General features: G+C 41.6%; 1 protein-coding gene across 3 annotated transcripts in view; it reads right to left on the bottom strand.

Annotated features, from left to right (window-relative positions):
* Positions 1 to 1812: 1812 nt before the first annotated feature.
* Positions 1813 to 21155, bottom strand: part of tln2b (talin 2b) — a 106555-nt gene continuing 87212 nt past the window's right edge. For all 3 annotated transcript variants that reach the window (XM_074632926.1, XM_074632924.1, XM_074632925.1), the window contains exons 45-57: positions 20511 to 20677; positions 19614 to 19797; positions 19063 to 19188; positions 16502 to 16618; positions 15301 to 15486; positions 14770 to 14877; positions 12869 to 12974; positions 10788 to 10912; positions 6737 to 6862; positions 6576 to 6638; positions 6318 to 6500; positions 6113 to 6238; positions 1813 to 4536 (exon numbers count right to left, since the gene is read on the bottom strand). In XM_074632926.1, coding sequence (XP_074489027.1) covers positions 4408 to 4536; positions 6113 to 6238; positions 6318 to 6500; positions 6576 to 6638; positions 6737 to 6862; positions 10788 to 10912; positions 12869 to 12974; positions 14770 to 14877; positions 15301 to 15486; positions 16502 to 16618; positions 19063 to 19188; positions 19614 to 19797; positions 20511 to 20677 — 1746 coding nt within the window. In that variant the 3' untranslated portion in view covers positions 1813 to 4407. The remainder of the gene's footprint in view (positions 4537 to 6112; positions 6239 to 6317; positions 6501 to 6575; positions 6639 to 6736; positions 6863 to 10787; positions 10913 to 12868; positions 12975 to 14769; positions 14878 to 15300; positions 15487 to 16501; positions 16619 to 19062; positions 19189 to 19613; positions 19798 to 20510; positions 20678 to 21155) is intronic.

Genomic DNA, 21155 nt, shown 5'->3' with positions numbered 1-21155 from the left:
TTTGTAAAAAAAAGAGTGGCGTACAAAACATCAGGACGGCGTTTTTTACAGCACGTATCAGTGAAACGCCACTTTTCACGTCATGCAAAGGTGAAACAGCGCTTTTTATGTTGTAAAAACGCCGCTTTTTATGGCGCTCTATAGTGAGGTCTAGAAGAACGCCGCTTTTTCTGCTTTAAAATCGGTTAAGAACGCTTTTTTTCACGGCGTTTTTCTTTATCATAATGAGCCTTTCCTTCTGTTTTGCATAGCCAGGAAGTTCAAAGTTTCTGTAACCAATCAGTGAAGAGTAAAGCCAGACCAAAGCATCCATGAAGATGCATATCATCAAGGAAAAACGCTGTGAAAAGCAGCATTTCACTGGGCCTCACTAGAGTACCGTAAAAAGCAGCGTTTTTTTACGCTTTTTACAGCGTTTTGTTATTGAAAAGTGAGGAGAAAGTTACGATCTTTGGCCTTTTGGGCTTGCTGTTAGCACCGTTAAGACGGCTCACCATTGCCATGTTGAAAGCCGTTGAGAGGTGATAGAAATGCGCCCAATCCCGTATTGAGCACCTGGCTGCAGCACTATGATTTCAAACTGAAAATTCAAGATGATTCTGTGCACATTTCCCTGAAATTTAGCTCAACAACTCTAGCATCTTTACAAAAGTTGGGATCTTGACAAAGCTCTGGAGGTCAAATGTGCTCCATACTACATGACTTTATAACAATAGACCTGTCAACAGTCTGCGGAGTTGAGGAAGTTAATGATAGGCCTATATGCCATAGTGTAACAAATCAGGCATCAAACCAAGTGCCAACAAGGTGCATCTGATCTGGAGTCCATACATTCTTTCATGTGCAGGAAAATGACATGCGACAGGCACACCATCATGCTGACCATGGTGCTTCTTAAATGGCATTTTTGCAGAAAATGGCTATAAATGCAGGACCTTTGTGGAAAACTTGATTATAGCTATAACAGAGTGGTTTACTAATCTGTCTGAAATCAGAGTTCAGGACAATAAGAGGAAAAACTCAACCACCCCACGTCTCTGCTTTACATCATTCATCTGTTGAGGTTTTGATTGCTTTGCACAAATGCCAAAGTTAACCAGACAAACATCCTCCTATAGTCTTCAGGACTGGAGGGAGAGAGAGGGTGAGAAGTAAATGGATGGGCACTCCCAGTTAAACACATGGCTTCAGTTTCCCCTCTCCACTGTGTGGCCTGGCCTTGCATGAGACCAAAACACTCAAACAACCAAATATGGTGTTCATTAGGACAACTCAGTGTATTGTGCTGGCCACCTCTAACCATCCTTTACACACTCTGCCCTCACATGCTGCTGACACAGAAAGAGGAGCAGCTTCAGAGTGAAATGAATCAGCTGAGGACAAAAGGGCCAAGCTCATATCTGAGTTATCGCCAGAAGCAGACTAATAACATGTCAACATCAGGCTACTTCTAAACAGCCAAATACATGTTTTTTCGCAGTGTAACTGTGAAACCCAGAGTGCAAAATGAATGTGAACTCTCATTCTTGACCAAAACATCTAAATGGGAATCAGTGCATACTTCAACGTCTGGTCTGTGACCCAGGAGAAAAAAAAGCACATCCACTATGTCCATATTTGGTCAGGCTAACTTTGCCAATCCTTCTTCCACTAGTGCATACTGTATTTCTCCAAACATCCACTGATCCCTCTGACTGAACTATGAAGGATAATACTGACATCTGCTGGAAAGAATGCAGGATGACTTCTTTGTTTTTTTTGTTAGTCATTCACTGACTGTGAAAAAGGACAAAATAATCTTAACGGTACTGGTTGTTTGAAACTCTTTATTTTTTGGTGAATACAAAAAATACTTTTGTGACCAGATAAATATAATACATACAGCATCAAATCATAATGCAGTCTGTTAAAGAAAGCACAACACCTATTCATAACAGAGCTAGTAACTGTTCCTAAATTCCGTTAATACTCGGACAAATCAGTAAGACAATATATTTCAGGGTAATTCTTACATTTACTGATAAAAACATATATTTTTTAATAGTGGTTAGACAATGAAACAAGGAAGTAATTAAGTCCAACATTTAAGAGAGACTTGGCATAATGATTTCAACATTTTCTTTTTTTTACTTCAAACATAAATTGCCACATGCTCATGGAATGCAGTCTAGTGTTAGTCTCCCAACATCGTCTCTATATCCTAAGGTATCCACAGATGCCCTTTTATATCAGCATTATAATATTGTAGGCAAGTAGGCCACCAGCCAAGGCATTGTATTGTATGGCAAAGGACTAGGTGACAGTTTATAAAGACCCCGATGGGGATTAGACTGGCATAATGTTCTGATCCAGAGAGGACAAGGCTCAGGCTCCCACTTAGCCCGATCTTCAGCTGCTCGCAGGGCAGACTCATAAGGCACTAGTACACAATGCAGTCCAGACACTGGCATGGACAGACTGAGGAGATGAACTGCTTCCAATATATTATACATTAATATACTAAAGAAAGGGGAAAAAAAGCGTTGAATTAGTTTCCTCAATCAGAGTTTGAAGCTATTTCCTTCTAGTTTGTAAGGAGAACGTCCTACATTTAATATTAATGGAAGCTTTAAATTGCCGTCTTCAGTGCGTATGTTTATGAGCAACTTCAGTGCATAACGTATGCTCGTTTCATTCAAGAGCCCAAAGCCAAACATCATTGCACAAAACCAATCTTACAACCAATAACAGCGCAGACTCTCGTTATTATTACCTTGCCAGGATATTCAGTGTAATGTATTGCTATAGACAGTCAGTCTAAAGTGAAAATGCCTTTACCGTGACAGGGCAGTGACTAGTGGTGGAGAATATAACTATCTGTGTGTGTAAGTGTGTGTACAGTACAGTGGGTACCTGAACACAATCTGGCCAGTGTTAATGGGAGAGGAACTAAAACATGACGACAAGAGAGAACAAATAATGTAAACATAGATTCCTTACACAGCTCCGTGTATGTGAGGGAAGAACTGACGACATGATGTACAAGCAGCATGACATATTTGGTCACATATAGTCTCTGAATAACACCTGTTTGCTCTTTAAGAAAAAGATCCACCAAGAATAAATATCTTTATATCTAGTGTCGGCCTGTTATTTTTTTATTTACTCTAATCAGAACCCCCTCGTTGTTTGGCGTCAAGCTTGACAACACATAGACTGTATATAAAGATGGACGACGCGTCTCCATTTCCACAAAATATCCCGGATACGGGAGCTGCCATCGTGAGATTTTGACGTCATTTGGAGCCAGAGTTTGCACAGCAGTGATCGGGCGATGGAGCCGCGGTATCGAGGTCACCCGCCTGAACCAATCGCGAGCCGAGCACGGACGCAGCTTGTCAGCGAGAGACTCACAGCTGTCAATCATGATGTCTCACCCCCTTTTTATAGAATTAAATAACTAATTAAAACCAAACTTATCAGAAAATTAACACTTGAACATACATCAGCGTGATAAGAACTACCTAAAATGACAGAAACCATCTTTGGGAAAAATTTATTTGATATGTACTTTGACTTTTTATGGAGGGGGCGGGATTTAAGACCTATACTGCAGCCAGCCACTAGGGGGCGATCCAGATGTTTTGGCTTCACTTTTGGGGAGCTGTCATGCCATCCATCTTTATATACAGTCTATGGGATGACATAGTTTAATCCTTGATTTCTAAAGATTTGCTAGTTTAACAGCAAACCCCAAATTCACATTTTTATTAGTAAAATACAAGTGCCTTTCCACGCTATACTACTCTATTGGTTAGTAGCTTCGTTGATATGTATAGACATTATGGTGCATGCAAGCCAGTGGTGATATGAGGCATCCCCCTGCTGCCTTTTTTATAACCCCCTTCAGGTTTTTTACATTTAGAATACAAGCTATGGACCCTTAGGTTTGTTCTGCACAGTTGCAGAGATATCATCAGTTCATTTCTATTTGCTCTAAAACCTTCAACAATTATAGAACATTCAGTGATTATAGAGGATTTCTGCATTCGTTAACATCTTCGAATCGTGATTGTAACAGTCGGTAATGCTCATGATGCAGTAACACTCACAAAGCAATGATAGGTTTATCATACAACTTTACCATACTGTGTCGACTTGCTTATAGTGGCAACTGTAACAACCTCCTCCATATTGACCTCTGAATGCCGTTCACTGACAAATACATACACACGTCACACACACACGCACATACACGCACACAAATACACTACAGAGCACAGGCACTTGTTTTTCTCACCAAACAGGCCTGTTTCAAGTGCTGTATATTCCTCGGTTATATGAGAGCAAAGCAGCCGATCGTACGTCGGCAACATCTCCCCATAAGAAGAGGGTGTCATCATCGCGGCTCACGGCCCCGTCTGCCAATCAGCCTTCATCCTCCCTCAGCTCGCTGGGCAGGAACTTGTACTGCTGCTGTCGGATCTGAGCCAGCTTCTTCCGGGCCTCTTCCAGCTCTCGCTCCTTCCTCAGCATCTCCTCCTGAGCCGCGATGATCTGAGGAGAACGGGAACAGCTGACAGAGAAATGTGCCTTCTATTCGTCATAATCCCGTTCCTGTGGATAGCTTGATATGGAAAACCAATAGCTGCACAGTAGCTCACACTGCACAGGCTGTTAACTCCAAGTTGAAGTTTACATCCATGTCTGTCCAAACTGTCATCACTTCATTACTTTATCCTTTTAGACATTTGTGTGAAATTGTTAGAATTAGCATATGAACTCTTGAGTTATTGCCAAAAATGTGTTTTGTGAGGTCACAGTGACCTTTGACCACCAAAATCTAATCAGTTCATCATTGAGTCCAAATGGACGATTGTGCCAAATTTGAAGAAATTCCCCTAAAGGCGTTCCTGAGATATCTCATTTACAAGAATGGACCGGACGGACAGACAAACCGACAACGTAATGCATCCGGCCACGCCAGCGTGGAGACATAAAAATACATACAATTTTGGCGTGGAAAAACTGGCATGGCCATTTTTAAAGGGGTCCCTTGATCTCTGACATCAAGATATGTGAATGAAAATGGGTTCTATGGGTACCCACAAGTCTCCCCTTTACAGACATGACCACTTTATGATAATCACATGCAGTTTGGGGCAAGTCATAGTCATATTTTTTATGCTAAATGTACCTGTGAGGGTTTCTGGACAATATTTGTCATTGTTTTGTGTTGTTAATTGATTTCCAATAATAAATAAATACATACATATACATAAAGCAAGCATATTTGTCCACTACCATGTTGATAAGAGTATTAAATACTCTCCTTTTAGGGTACATTTTGAACAGAAAAAAAAATGTGTGATTCATTTGCAATTAATCATGATTAACTATGAACCATTATGCGATAAAATATTTTAATTGAGTGACAGCCCTAGTTTAATCACTACAGCAAAAACTTGAAAAGGTAATTTCATGACAACTTTTGCTCTGCATGTACTATATTGTTGTATTAGCTGTCAACCACTAGAAGTTCATCAAACAAATTTAAATATTTTATAAACTGATTTTAGAATAAAAATGAATAATAATAGTAAGGATAATACTGTTATCATTTAAAAACAAAAAACTGGTTAAATCACAGTCTAAAGTGGTTAAAGAGACGTCGTCGTCCAAAGCTCCCCTCAGAGCGACAACGATCAGACATCAATGAGACAGTGAGCCTCACTGACGCCCAGCTGGGGTGCACCACCGACTGAAACTGGAACTCAATCAATCAAGATAAAAAGTAAAGCTTCCTGTGGCACCCTGGAGTTTAGAAAAAGAGACACTCACTCATCAATTACTTTAAAAATCTTCGCAAAGATGAAAAGGAAGCCAGTTCTCAAGTCTTCAAAATGTGTGTGATGTTTTGCAGCTGTGGCTGTCTGGTAAACCTGGTAAACAGCTTTGAAATGAGGCTGATGGGATGTTTATCACAGCAACTCATCACGATTTCAGAGGAACGACTGTGGCATTTCAACACATCAGCGAGAGGTGCAAAAACACAGTGAAAAGGGCAAACCACACAATAGCAATGATTTATGCTCCAGGTCTCGCATAAACATTTCTCAGGAGTTTGTCTCACCTGAGCTATGCCGCCAACGAATTTGGTCTTCACCACCACGCTGTCATCTTCACTCTTGTCAAATGCTGCTTTCTGAGCCGCCTTCACCAGGTTGTCTGACGCGCGCTTCACTGCGTTCCCGGCAACCTTCAAACAGATCATCTCAAAGTTAGCACATAATCTGTATATGCACACAGTTTCCATGGACGAGTTAAAACTATGTTACCTGTAGTCTCCTCATAGCTTCAGAGTCCTGGTCAGCCTTCACCTTGCAGGCCACCAGCAGCTGAGCCGTGGAGGCCGCGACCTGTTTGGCTGAAGAGATGAGCTTCTCCTCGCTGGCGTGGCCCTGCACTGAGGCATTGGCTGCCTCACACAGGCTACTGGTGGCCGCGGCTACCAAACGCGCCTACAGCAAGATTTTGTTTTAATCTGGGTCACATTAAAAAAGTTTATATTTGTAAACGTGCTGAAGGGAACTTACGGCCGATATGAGACCTTGCGACCACTGGCCGTCATCCACTGCATTGGCTAGATTGGATCCCACCTGAGGTTGACATTGGGTAAAAAACATAATGTGCATGTTGCTTTATATTATTAGTAATGTACAGAATCTTGCATGTCAGAGTAGGTGCGTTGACTGACCTTGCCTTGAGCCACTAGTTCTCTCTGAGCTGCTGATGCAGATTTAACAAGAGCGCTAGTCGCTGCAGCGATGGACTTTGCTGCTTCTAAGATCTGCTCCTCAAAATCCAGCGTCTCATCCGCCTGCTGAAAGTAAAACCACATATTAATTTAGACTTACTACCATAATATCCTACAATAAATAAAGATATTTATCACTGTATCACCAGATCAATAGGGCCGTAACCAGGACTTTATAAATACTAAGATCATGAAAAAAGATTCAAATTGTATTAACGTATGTGGAGTTTGTCATAAATGTTCAACTGTATTCTCTGTAAATTTGACTCCCCAACGTGATGGTCTGAATAAGCTATTCTCAACCACTGGTGGGCCTCAGAGCTCCATTTAGTGGGCTGTGGAGGTACTACCAAATGGTTAGATTACATTAAAAATATATATTTTATGGGTAATTTAAAAAGCTAGTTATTTTTATATCTAAATACTCAAGAATTCACATGAATAAAAACCGTAGTAATTCAAACAGAGCATAATTACAATCACCAGTTACGTTTCAATATCACCACGCCAATCACGACACATTATCAGGTTTGCGTTAGATACAAACGTGTTTTGCAACTGTTAGCTAGCTAAAGTTCCCTCGGATGCAGTGACAATTGATTTTTGAAATGAACTAGAATTACCGCCTCGCGGTTGTATGCCTCTGCCAACCAGTCAAGTTGCAGTTTACATGCATGTCCGTCCAAAATGTCATCACTTTATCATTTTATCCCATTAGACATTCATGTTAAATGATCATAATTAGCATATAAATTCTTGATTTAAGGCCAAAAATGTGATTGTGATCAGTTTATCTTTGAGTCCAAGTGGATGTTTGTGCCAGATGTAATACAATTCCCTCCAGGCGTCCCTGAGATATTGCTTTTACAAGAATGGGATGGACATGAGGTCACAGTTACCTTGACCTTTGACCGCCAAATTCTAATCAGTTCATCCTTGAGTTCAAGTGGACGTTTTTATGTCAAATTTATAAGAAATGAGATATCACGTTGGTACGGGCGGTCAAACCAAAAACATAATACCAGTGTAGGAGGAATAAAAAGTGACATTGGAGGCGACCTTGCGCCAGTAAAAGCTCCAAAGCGTGTGGTGGGGAAATGACTGAATACATTAAATATAGATTCATAATGGCAGGCAGTGATGGTTGAGGGTAAGCAGAATATTTATTTTGGTCATTTTATGGCTTTTTTTTCTCATTTATTTGGGAAGGTGGTCCTCGGAATTTTTTTAACAACCAGACGTGGGCCTTAAGTTACAAGAGGATGAGAATACTTGCTCTTAGTGCTGTTTCAAACACACCCTAAACACTACAGTACACTGCCAGGAATAAACTTCTGGTGGGGAAATATTGAATATTTTATATTATTTATTAATAGGCCTAACAGAGGTAGAATTTGCATACAGAGAACATAAAACAGAGCCTATAAAATACCCACCAAGTATTACATTTTTATTGTAGCATGTAACCCCCTACAGCTTCCTAAAACTCGCAACTTACTGAGTGCATGACCTCAGTGCTTTCAAGCTACTACCTCGAGTATAATGTTCGACTTTATCTTTCACAAAAAGCACAACATGATGTCCCATTTCCCAAACACCGTTATAAAGATTCCAGTGCATCAGTTCAGAGACCGTTAACAGCGTCAGCAGTCAACAGCATGTGATTGACCACAGAGCTCCATAAACACATAAGGCACACGTGGCTGGAGACAGGGCGGGACACTGTAGGAATATGTTTGATATATAGTTGGACTGAATAACAACCTAATATATCAAACATATCAGACAGAGCCCTGCAGAGAAGGCTTCCAGGTCTACAACGGCTCAGAGAGGGAGGGAGGGAGGGTTGAGGCAGGGCAAGGGAGCATGCTGGGAGCAGAGGAGCTCTCCCTCCTTATAGGGCGGGAGGGACGAAGAAGGAGCACAGAAGAGAGGGAGTAAAGAGGAGGACGAAGGAGAATCCCAGCTGTCTCAGACAAATAACACCTGTTTCAGATGGGCTATTTTAAAGACTTAAAGGGATAGTTCGGGTGTTTTGAAGTGGGGTGTTGTGGACGGGGGCAGCAGCAAAATGTATTTTAGCCACTTAAAAGAAAGGCCCACCCCCCAAGTGTACACTATATTTAGAATATTTCCGCCAGTTTACCTTGCAGCTATGCAGTCTATGTTTCTGACGGGAAACTGAAGCTGCTATCTATGCTCTTGCCAAAGCAACCAGACTCCATTGAGAAAAACTGTAATTTTACCTCGCAAAACACAGGGGCTGCTGGTCTACCACTGCCTCGATCGGTTAGTTTGTTTGTGCTATTGTGTTACTTTGGTTAGTTCGGATTCACCAAGGTCACACAATAACACAAACAAACTAACCAATTGAGGCAGCGGTAGACCAGCAGCCACTGTGTTCTGTGAAGTAAAATTACAGTTTTTTTCAATGGAGTCTGGTGGCTTTGGTAAGAGCATAGATGGATGTAATGGCTTCAGTTCCCCGCAAGAAAGGGCTGTCTGACAGCAAGGTAAAGCAGTGAAAATAATCCAAATATAGCTTACACTTAAACTAATTGATTTTTGACTCCTGTTGGTTCCTCTAAACTGGGGGCGTGCCGACCGTCATCTACTGTACTGTAGGTAATACACTAACTATGGATAATACCTCATACAACCCCACTTCAAAACACCCGAACTATCCCTTTAATGCCTCTAAGAATAAAAAAAAAACTAAGGGTAGAACATTATCATAATTTCAAAAAGATCATATATGGTGCTCTGAAACGTTTCAGACTACTTTGTGGACTACAATACTTGCTTTCAGGCAGGAATGAATAATCGCTCTGAGCAATAATCATGTGTGCACAGAATATGAACACAGATTATGGATGGAGAAATATTTTAGGTAGTTTCTGAATATACAATAGGCGATAGTAAGGCATGTTCATGAATAACAATTGAACTGTCCTCATATGAGGGAATAAACGTAGTAGGATTCAGTGGTACTACCCCCGTTAAAAGCTATTTGGTAAAGCTTGTTTCCTATTAGATCACTAGAGGGAGACACTGACGTCTGAAAAGAGGTAAAGCCTTTCGCTCACTAATCCCCTTTCATGAACACAAAGGTTCTCATAAATGCAGTCTGTAGCTGTGGAATTACAGTATGAGACAGAGCATTATGTGGGCTTTATTTAAAGTGGGGTAACCTAAATATATTTTCATTTATATCATACAGGCCGAGGGGTGAACTGACGATCACTGTGTGTACAATAAAGAGGTATAGAAAAGGGGGAAAGCACTACAGGCACAGGAGGAAAAGGACTCAGATCCAACTATCCAGTCTCCAGAGACAGAAAAACAAACAACACAATCATGCAGTAGCACACCACAAACACAACAGAAAAGTCATTTCACTTCCCAAAAGCACTATGACTACCATCTCCCATTTTTTTGCCTATTATGTGGTAAAGTTGTTTAGGCAACACCACAGTGTGTGTGTGTGTGTGGGGTGGGGTGGGGGAGACGAATAACAGGCTGAAAAAACCTCCCTCAGTTTAGTTTAGAAATGAGGAACACTGCAATAAAACAAAAGCAAATAAGTTCAATAAGACAGAGGCCCTCTCTTTCGGAAAGGGTCACAACAGTTCATCACACATTTGAACTCTTTCCAACATAAGCTTGAGCACCCAGCAGTGTAATTGCGTCTCCTGGCAACCCAACTCAAAATAATGTCCGAAAGTGCCTTTGAAGAAAGTTTTCCGAGCATCATATGTTAGCTCACCGGACCAGCTGTCTGAGTCAACACGGTATGTGTGAGGAAGAAACGCTTTTTCTCCGTTAATGACAACGAGATAGCAGCTCAGTCACTGAAAAAAGATGACTCCACATCAAAGTCAGTGTCACCTTTTTCCTACGTTCGGCCCACATCGCCTCCCTGCTGATTAATGGCAGCAAGGCTGCGTGTGGGTTTGTGTGGGTGGGAAGGGTTGAGAGGGGGCACTTATACCTTGGGCTTGGCTCTGGGTTTCAGCTGCTCTAGTTTCTTGGCTGCAGCTTCAATGGACGCTGCTGCTCCGAGGAGCTCGGTCTCGGCGATGACAGTGGGGTCCTCGGGGTCCACGCACTCTGAGCCTGAAAGGGACCAACACATAGACGTAGGTTATCACAAAGTAAACACCGGTACAATAATTCTGGTGATAACTAGGGGTGTAAATCACAAGCTTCATCACAATATGATATTATATTGAGTCTTTGGACAACAATGTAATATGTAAGGGATAATGTACAGCGAGCCGGTCATTGTTATGAAATAAACCCTGACAGGACAATGTGGCGGTGGACACTGAAGTGGTTTATTTCACAACAATGACCCGCTAGCTGTACATTATCCAACTTATTACACGGCTACTTACTTAAGAAATCAATAATTTGACACAAAAACGGTCCTTCAGAGTCCGAGGTCAGAACTGCGCCCATAGCAACGGTCTGTTATACATAGCAACGCTCTGCTATAAAGAAATAACAGACCGTAGAACGCCGTGATTGAGCAATCAGAAATGAGTATTCAACAAAGCTGTGTAATAATCGACAATATCACAAAGTCTGCCATGATACGATTTTAATTTGATTCAATTCAAGGGCCTGTGATCGATACGAGACAATATTATATGACCATTTAACACAATCGGTTACATTTATATCAACTCACAAAAAACAGCTAGATTATGATTTGACAATTTTATTACTGGGCTCTGTAGGAAGGAGGTGCGCTTGGACGGAAATGGTGACACAGACGTGCCATGTGAAGGTCAAAATAAAGGCGTATCTTAAAGATGATCGTTAAGCATTGAGTTAATATGTTGATCAAGATCGATGTATCGTTACACCCCTAGTGATAACATTTTATTTTATGTGAAAATTACTCTTCACAGAGATGCTAAATCTCCATCTTCTTCAGCTGCAGCAAAGCCCATGAGCTCTACACACTCACAACGAATTGTTTGCAGTGTGACGGTAATGCCTCAAAGTTAAATAAGATAAACTAAAAGTTAGAAGAAATGCACATTTGATGGATCATTGTCTTTTTATAGGTTTTTAAGTGCCCATAAAACGGAGCTGTTTGGGAACAGCTTGGTAAAGCAGATGGAGCGATGTTTTCATAGATTACGTTTGAGCTCTGGGGAAATCTGTTCTGCACCCCCACCACCCCCACCCCAAGCCGTCCACTCCGCTACCCCCCTTCTGACTCTATGAAAGGTGATCCGGAGGAACAAAACACACCATATCTCACTTACCTCCATCTGAGGCAGCGAGGGAAGATAGGGAGGGGGAGGGAGGGGGAGAGAGAGGGAGAGAGCACATGGGGCATTAGAGAGGTGAAGTGGATAGCCCCGCTGGGTCTCGGGCTATACGCTGAAATCTAATTCTCATCCAAACACAATCTATTACTGCTGTCAAATGCAGCGGTGCAGCTTCTATAGGAAACACTCGCTGTCATAACCAACCTACAGAGCTTAATTTGGAGCAATTTGCACGGCAGTCACTCTACGGTACGATTTCAATATTCTGAAGTGATTTTCATGACCTATCTTTATTACGGATGCAGACAGGTTTGGTGGCTTGACTCAATAACACCATAATATCATTCATGCACAAGGGGATTAGGACTCCTTTGACTAATCTCTAACATCTCCACAATCCTGTCATGTTTTTTTTTCTTTTTTTACATTTTATGAAATTGAGTTGGCTCCTCTCCTCATGGAAATCCCTTTGCTTCAAACTGACTGTAATTTTGCAATTTCAGCGTTCCCAGTTTTACACTGCGGTGGCTATAATGTCTCACAGTCAATTTATAATCTAAATCTGCTGCCAACAATTTTTGGACAGCACACAAGCTTCTGTCTCCTAATAAAATAACACCGTAATGTTTTATAAGTCACCATAAACACTTGGAATACTAAACATACATAGCTTTCGTGAGCCCATTGGTCTGTATAAGCAGTCAGAATGGGGTCACCGGTAACTAAAGGTTGTCTTTTGTTTGTGAGCGTTGTGTAAGAATGTGTGACAGAGTGTGTGTGGCCTCACCTTTCATGGCCTCAGCTGCCTGGACGAGCTCCGTCACACACGCCGCCACATGCTTGGAGTGTAAGGCCAGCTGCTGCTTCTGCTCGGGGATGGGCCTGTGCAGCACCTGAGAATACAAGAGCCCACCAACACGCACACAGACACACGAACAAGAGAAGAGGCACGAGTAAATGTGATGTAAAGATGAACGAGAGTGCAACTCTACTTCTAACATCCGCACGGCTGCCAGTGAAAATCGTTTATATCTGTTCTGTAACTTTTCAACAAAAAAGAACTTGGCAACACTAATAATGGACTTGGCAATGTAGCGACAGCACACTCTTTATACAGGACCACAAATTACAACACAAGGTACTTTTAGTGGCTAATGTCCTGCCAGAATCAACACGATGTACTCTAAACTAATTATGTAAGTGGGATAATTAATTAAGTTCATCAATTAGCAACTGTTGCCCTGGAAATACACTTGTCTTGACATGACGCATGGGGAATGTTTTGAACTAAGGAATTTAATGAAAATAAGTTTAGCTGATTAATATGCAGATTTATGCAACAATATGCTCAGAAATTAAATCAAATCCTCTGCAAGGTTATTACAGTAAACAAAAACTGAAACTAAAAAAAAAAATAAGAAGTGACATTTTTTTTGTATTAACCAAAACTAAATAAAAACCATATCCTTTAAGAAAAACTGAAACTATACTGACATGATATTGCCAAGGTTACAAAAAAAAAAAACATGCATAGAAATAAAATAAAAATGAAAGTAAATTAATTTCAGTTTTATTTTTTTTAGCTATAATATATCACAACCGAAAAAAATGGAGACAACCCAAATTTCCATCAACTCTTGTGACATTGAACCGCATAAACTGAATGGACTTGACATTCCAGGAGAAAAAACAAACAAAAAACTACTGTAAAACAAAAACTAAATATATAAAAACTAAAACTAAACCTTTATGAAAACTGAAACTAATTTAAAAACTAGCAAACACATAACTAACAAAACTAAATAAAGCAAAAATTAAATCAAAAAGTCAAAACTAAAATAAAATAAAAACTAATTGAAAATTCTAAACTATTATAACCTTGATATTCTGTAGGGGTACACAGTGGGATAAGATATACAAATGTTATATCTTATATAATTTCTAAGATGATTGTGATTACAGGCATATGTGTGATGTGGGCATAATGCAAATTTCAAGTCTTCAGTTTTGTCATTCATTGGTGAAGACTGGTAATCATTCATGAGATGAGGCGACATTATTCTACAGTTTTCTTATTGATAACAAGCCTCAAGAAAAGAACTAAACTAACAGCGTATTAGACTTCCCTCCCCTGACTGTGGCACTCAACCCTAAGCCTATTTATTCCGTCAGGTCAACAAAAGGCTGAGTAATTTCCTAAGACAGCTGGGCAATGAAATTTTGAGTAAACATTACTCAAACAGGAGTGAACAGTGCATTTGTTCGGGACTGTTTTAAGTCTTGTCCCTCAGCATTTAGAGCACCAGGACTGTGTACAGAATGTGGGTGTGTTCAGAGAGTGTTCATACATCAGGCTTTGGCTACACAGATAATACTTGTTTGTAAGATCAATTTGTTGTTGGTTTTGGTATTTTTGTGGGATTTGTTGACAATAAGAAACACATTAGAATATCAGCAGCCTTATTCTTTTAGTTGAAGTGATGCTACAGTAAACTCCAGCATGACTGACAGGAAGTCAGGAAAGAATTTTCAAGCATCAGAGGATTTAATCCTGCAGATAAGACCTGTGACTGGTAATAGTAAATACCAGGATCCACTCTTCCGCACTGTTGCTACACACAAATTCACATACAAATGCAAGTCACCTCCATGCTTTATTCATGAGACATGTGACTGTCTCACTCTAACCTGCAGGACTTGCTCCAGAAGGTTGATGTATCCGGTTGTGCACTCAGAGCCGTACTGCAGGGCCTTGCTCCTCACATCCTCGCCCACTTCTGGGTGGCACGCTGCTTGCTGGGGGGGGTGAGAAAACAATGTTGCATGGTGAATTTAAAAAGAGGACACAAAAATTACATTTCAATGTTAAGATTTAAGTGAAAATGTGCATGAGAGGTCTCTGATATGTAGATTATCTAGTCACAAATCACAATCATGGCTAATAAAAACTCAAATTATTCACTAATTTCAAATGCATAGCCTACGATGCTATTGCACCGTATTCCTTCGGTTTTTCTCTACAGTCACTGAAGGACATCCTGCCCGATGCTCTGCTGCATGACTTTGAAAAGTGACTGAGTCACGACCAGCGGGAGCAGCCATAAAGCAGACTAGACTCTCCAGTCCTATCTGCTCCCAGCAGGCCGAGCTCACATGTTCCCTGGCAGCCCTGTGATGTCTGTGTGAGGCCTGCTCTGGCAGGGCGGTGTGGATTAGCACCTTGCAGGTCGCCAGCATATCGGAGATGGCTTTGCGGCTCAGGTTGGCGGTGGCGATCACGTCCTCCTGCTGAGCAGAGTTGCCTGCGGCTACTGCCTTGGCCGTTGCTATGGTGATGCCCTTTGTCATGCGGATGAACTCCTCGGGTGTGGTGGACCTGTCTGGGACGTCCTTGGACTGGAACACCTGACGTGATGAAGACCCACAGACACAGGTAGTTGGATTATAGACATAACAGGGGCTCAGGGATGTTAATATACATGGGAATATTCTAAAGGCCCTGACACACCAGGCTGATTCAGCATGTTGAATCGGTGCACGAGAAGAGAAACGGAAGTGAGGAAAGCAAGCAAACACGTAAAGAGCGCACACAGCTAATTTTTCATCTTCATCTCATCGGATCATTCAAATACACAGATATTTTCACAACGACACGGCCATCTGGAATGAAGCTAAGTGGTGAGTGAGAGAGGTGTGAAAACGGTCGGCAAACGCTGCTTTGGTCCATTCATTCATAACAACGGCTTGTATATCTGCAGTTCTCGGTCTTCTGATTTCCCTTTTTCAATGACGAATACAGACTGACGCTACCTGCCTGTGTGGAGAGTTATTTTCTCTCACGCAGGCGCAGAACGTATGTGGTAGTCGGCCGTTGGCTGTAGTCTTTGCGGTGTGTTCGAGTGCATCTGTTTAGCAAAGATACAGGTGATGTGAGGCGACGCAATTGTCGCCCTCGTCGCCGCTAGTTCTTTGATGTCGGTTTGGTGTGTCTGGGCCTTAAGAGAAGAAATTAGGAAGTGCACACGTAAACAAGTGAGGCGCACAGGACATCTTGAGCTGTATAATAGGTAGACTGTGTTGAATTTGGCTGAAAGCTCTTGGTAAAGCCTCCTCTCGGGCTGGGGGTCCTCTGATAAGGATTAGCAGTAAATTACAAAAATACAAGCTCCTGAAATCTTCATCTTTCTCACTCTGCCTGCGCTTGCTACCCAGAGGCTGATAAGAGCTGTGAGAAAACCTGCAGGGGCTGAGAGGGAAGGAGCTGGACAGATAATAAAGGAAAAAGAACAAATAGCTCCCCTGTTATGCTCAGAATAATAGACATAGATATCCCTGACCCTCTTTGAGCCAGCTTTGCAAAGAGGCCGTGTCGCATCGGTTGACTCTCAAAAGACCACAGAGAAGAGGTTGGGCCTCTTACTGTCAGCTCCTGCTTGATGCACTCAATGGTGGCCTCCAGTGCCCTCGTCCCGCGAGTTGCTTCATCCTCCACTGCCTTCACTGTTTTTAGAAGAGACGTCACGTTGGTCACCATGACCTGTCAAATAAAAGGGAGGCAAGATGAGGCTTAGAGTCATACCAGGAGGTGGAGCTCTTTCTCCTCAGCTGTAAAACATTACACAATTATTTCAGCCTCCTCCTTCACTGATTCCATTACAGTGAATAATGGTTACATGTGTTGAAGGTGCTTCTCTAATGAAAATGAAAGACATCAGCTGCTGATGAAAGAATGAGGGATGCATTTCAAATTAAAAGTGGATGATTTACTGCTTGTACTACAGTATATGCACTGACACCTAGGCTGGAAGAAAATCAAGTTTTATTCATGGTGACACATTCTGCTCTGTCATTCAGCAAAGTTTACATTATTAGGTTAGGAATTCGAGCAACATGATCGCCAGGATTTTGAGAGGGGTCCCATTTGGAGGTCACCATATGTTGGAGGAACAGAAACAATCTGTCAACATAACTAGGTCCATGGGTGGCCCTAATTCCATTTAGATGAGAAAACATAAGAAACCCCACGCAACAGTTAGAGTTACAAGCTGTGCCTGGGATGATAGTTGTGAGAACAATAAATACATAAATTGAGGAGAAGACTAGGAGATCTTTGTTTCAGAGGTATCTGAGTCTCTGACACTCTCTATTCAAATGAACGCAGCAGCACTGAAGTTAGATGCAAACGGTCTTATGTCCAGTTTTTATTCTTCAGCAGTGTGACAGTCGTCATGACGATCGAGAGTAAAATGACAACTTGTGTATGTATCGTCCAGATTCTCCCAGCCCTCGGCGGCACCTGGAAGTTGCTCAACATCTTGTCTCTGATTCAGTCTCCATAAGAACCAAAGATAAACGTACATTTTGTCTGAAGCTCTAAAACCTAATTTTTACTTTATATTATACTGCATTTGCTTTAGTGTATATTACACCTCATATTATAACTTTTATATTGATTTCATGTTGTAACTTTGTTTCTGCAGGATGTAATTCTACGACTGCTATTTCTGTCTACTCTGTACTGTACATACGCCACCTACTGCATGTCTGTATGTTCTTCTTCTGTATGTTTCTTTTGTTTGGAGGTTTCACCCATTTGTTTCACGTTATAATTAGGGCTGTCAATCAATTAAAATATTGAATTGCATGATTGTCCATGGTTAAATTAATCACACATTTTGTATCTGTTCAGAATGTACCTTAAAGGGAGATTTATTAAGTATTTAATACTCTTATCAACATGGGAGTGGGAAAATATGCTTGCTTTATTCAAAGGTATGTATATATTTATTATTGGAAATCAATTAACAACACAAAGCAGGTACTGCATTTAGCATAAAAAATATGTTGTGTCAGTGTGCTGACTTGACTATGACTTGCCCCAAACTGCATGTGATTATCATAAAGTGGGCATGTCTGTAAAGGGGAGACTCGTGGGTACCCATAGAACCCATTTTCATTCACATATCTGGAGGTCAGAGGTCAAGGGACCCCTTTGAAAATGGCCATGCCAGTTTTTCCCTCACCAAAATTTAGCGCAAGTTAGGAGCGTTATTTAGCCTCCTTCGCAACAAGCTAAAAATCACAAGTTACGTTAAAGAAATTAGTGGTGGTAAAACGAATTTGCGTTGATGTGTTATTATATATATTAGATTAACTTTGACAGCCCTACTTTGAAGTATTTTATGTGAGATCTAATAATTAGGGCTGCCCTCTCTTAGTCGATTAGTCGACTAAACGTTCGATTTGGTCTCAGTCGACTAAGATTTCTTTAGTTGATTAGTCATTTTTCATGCTTTTTTCATGCTTTCTGAATGACTTATTTCCAAGAAACTTAAGAGCACATCTCTGGTTAACACAAGATTTAAAGTGGTGCTTTTGTGTGATTCTTTGTGGAGAAACTCAGTTTTACAGAGTTAGACTAAGAATTTCTTTGGTGCGAGGACAGCTCTACTAATAACAGAGGCTGTCTTGCACAGATTGTAAAGCACAAACTCGTGTTTTTGAGCTATATGAATAATAAAACTGCCTTGACATGAGCTTTACTTGAAGCTTCACTTAGATCAGCTCTTGACAGACAAGCTGATTCAAAAACTACTCTAGTCTCAACAGTCACAATAGAGGGAGTCCTGTGGTTACAGATAAAGCATACTAACCCTCTCTCTCACACACACAAATGCATGCACACAATGTACATCTTAGTGATGGGTCTGGTCCCACATACAGATATGACAGAAAAAGCAAATACCTTGCAAACCCTGATAAGGACTGTCATATCATTCTTTAGAAAAAGCCTCATGTTGTGGTACCAGATATGTCAAACCAAACATAGCAATAATACAAAGAGAGCATTTGTAGAATGCATATCTACAAGCAGTGTCCTCTCAGTGAGGAAGCAGAAGCGGAATAATAAATTGTAGACTCGCGTAACTGAAATCAATACACAGTTAAACAAGATATGACAGGTATGGTGTATTCCTTTACCTTGGCGGCGCTCTTCAGCTGATACATGGACGGGTCGTCGGCTGGTTTCCCCGCGGCACATTTGGTGGCACCGATGAGCTCGGCCAGAGCCTTGGCCACATCCCGCACCGCGTTTATCAGAACCACCTGAGGAGATAGAGCTGGAATCAATACGGCACAATGGTCAGAGTATAGGTTTATCAGTAGCACCCTGGGGAGAGGATTTAACACTGCAGCCCTTATCACTCCCACCTAGTCATGATACTTCAGACTTAGTGAAGGGCAGAGATAGAGGCGTACACACAGAGGAGGCACAATGTGTATCAGATGAAACTGCAATTACACAGATGCTGGGTGTACAGAAAGATAGAAGACATTCATTTTAGATGACTAATATTACAGAATATTATCATGATAATGGGTTATAATAGATGGTTACAGCTCTGTGCAGCTGAATTAAAAAGTAATAACAGAGCTTTGCTAGAAAATAACGGCGTACGAATGTGACTACATATGGCTGAAACATCTGTGTTTGTATTACACAATCTTTAGTGTAAATGTGTTTTCATCACCTGTGTCTCGGGATCCTCAGAGCCCATGCTCGTCGCTCCCAGTTTGACCACCTCAGTGAGCTGAGTGATGGTCTTGGCTGAGGACTGGGCAGCCTGGGCCAGTTTCTCCTGGCTGGATGCGGCTCCAGCAACCAGCAGCTTGGTGTCCTCCACCAGCGCCTTGGCTGTCTTCAAGATGCTCTCCCTGAGGGACGCATTGGACACATTGTGTCACAATCTGCTCCACAGTCACACACACAAGCAAACACCGGCAATATGAAAGGAAGCTGTTGCTTTTCTGACAGAATGTGTGTTTAGTAAGGACAATTTTCAATTTGCATTCCTTATGTGAAATACATCTGAATATTGAGATTTATTGGCAAACTGCACTTCTGCTGAGTGAGTCATCAAAAGAAAAAGGGAGCTCTGATGTCGCAGTGTAAAAACAACTGTAATCTCAGTAAGTTAACTCATAGCACACGTTTAAGGGATAGTTCAGGTGTTTTGAAGTGGGGTTGTATGAGGTATCCATAGTCAGTGTATTACCTACAGTAGATGAAAGTCGTCATGCCCCCAGTTTGGAGAAACAGACAGGAGTTACCGCACAGAAACAAAGCAATGTACTATGTATTATCAGTTTAAGTGTATGCTATATTTAGAATATTTTCGCCGGTTTACCTTGCTGTGAGACAGCTATACAGTCTATGTTTCCGATGAGGAACTGAAGCCGTTATCTATGCTCTCGCCAAAGCAACCAGACTCCATTGAAAAAAACTGTAATCTACCTCGCGCTTTGGTTAGTTCGGATTCACCAAAGTCACACAATAGCACAAACAAACCAACCGATCGAGGCTGCGATAGACCTGCAACCCCCATGTTCTGAGGTTTCACATCATGTCTTGGTCAAGGTCATTGCACCTGTGGTCAGCAAATGACTCTTCATTCTCAGGGCTGAGTGTTCCAGCCGAGGCGAACATGATGGTGGTGTCCAGGTCAGCGATGATGCCAGAAACAGCGCTGGCTGCCGTGATACAGGCCTGGGTGCCTTTGTTCCCCGCCTGCAGTGCTGACAGCACCAAGGACACCTAGAACATGTGAAGAATAGCATTAGATATGCAGAGAGGTCCTTCAAACATGCTGTTTTCAGAGGTGTAAAAAAACAGCTAAAAATAACCCTAGTTTCTGTCAGCCGTGCATATTTTTAATGATTAACCAGCAGCTTTTGCTCTCTGTAGGATGTTGACGGAGCCTTTATAAATCAGGTGAGTGAGGTTGTAAATGTTTAGAGTGAAAGATCTGGATGAGCTGGGAGACAGCAGGGTTAAACATGCATCAAATCAGAGTCTGCTGCACAATCACATTAAGCCAATGAGGCTGACTCTGCAAATCACGCATCTCCCTTGAAGACTGCCGTCTGCCCATCCCTCCTAAACAAATGGAAAGCCCTGAGAGGTACATTTCAACGAGGCACAGGCTTCACGTATCAGCAAACGTGAGACCGCAAATTATTCAAGTTTGGTATGAGCCCTGAATCAAATCATAGCCTCGGAGTGGAAAGGAATG

This window comes from Sebastes fasciatus, chromosome 4, assembly GCF_043250625.1.
Source record: "Sebastes fasciatus isolate fSebFas1 chromosome 4, fSebFas1.pri, whole genome shotgun sequence".
NCBI lineage: Eukaryota > Metazoa > Chordata > Actinopteri > Perciformes > Sebastidae > Sebastes > Sebastes fasciatus.
This window is presented reverse-complemented; position numbering and strand designations above follow the sequence as displayed.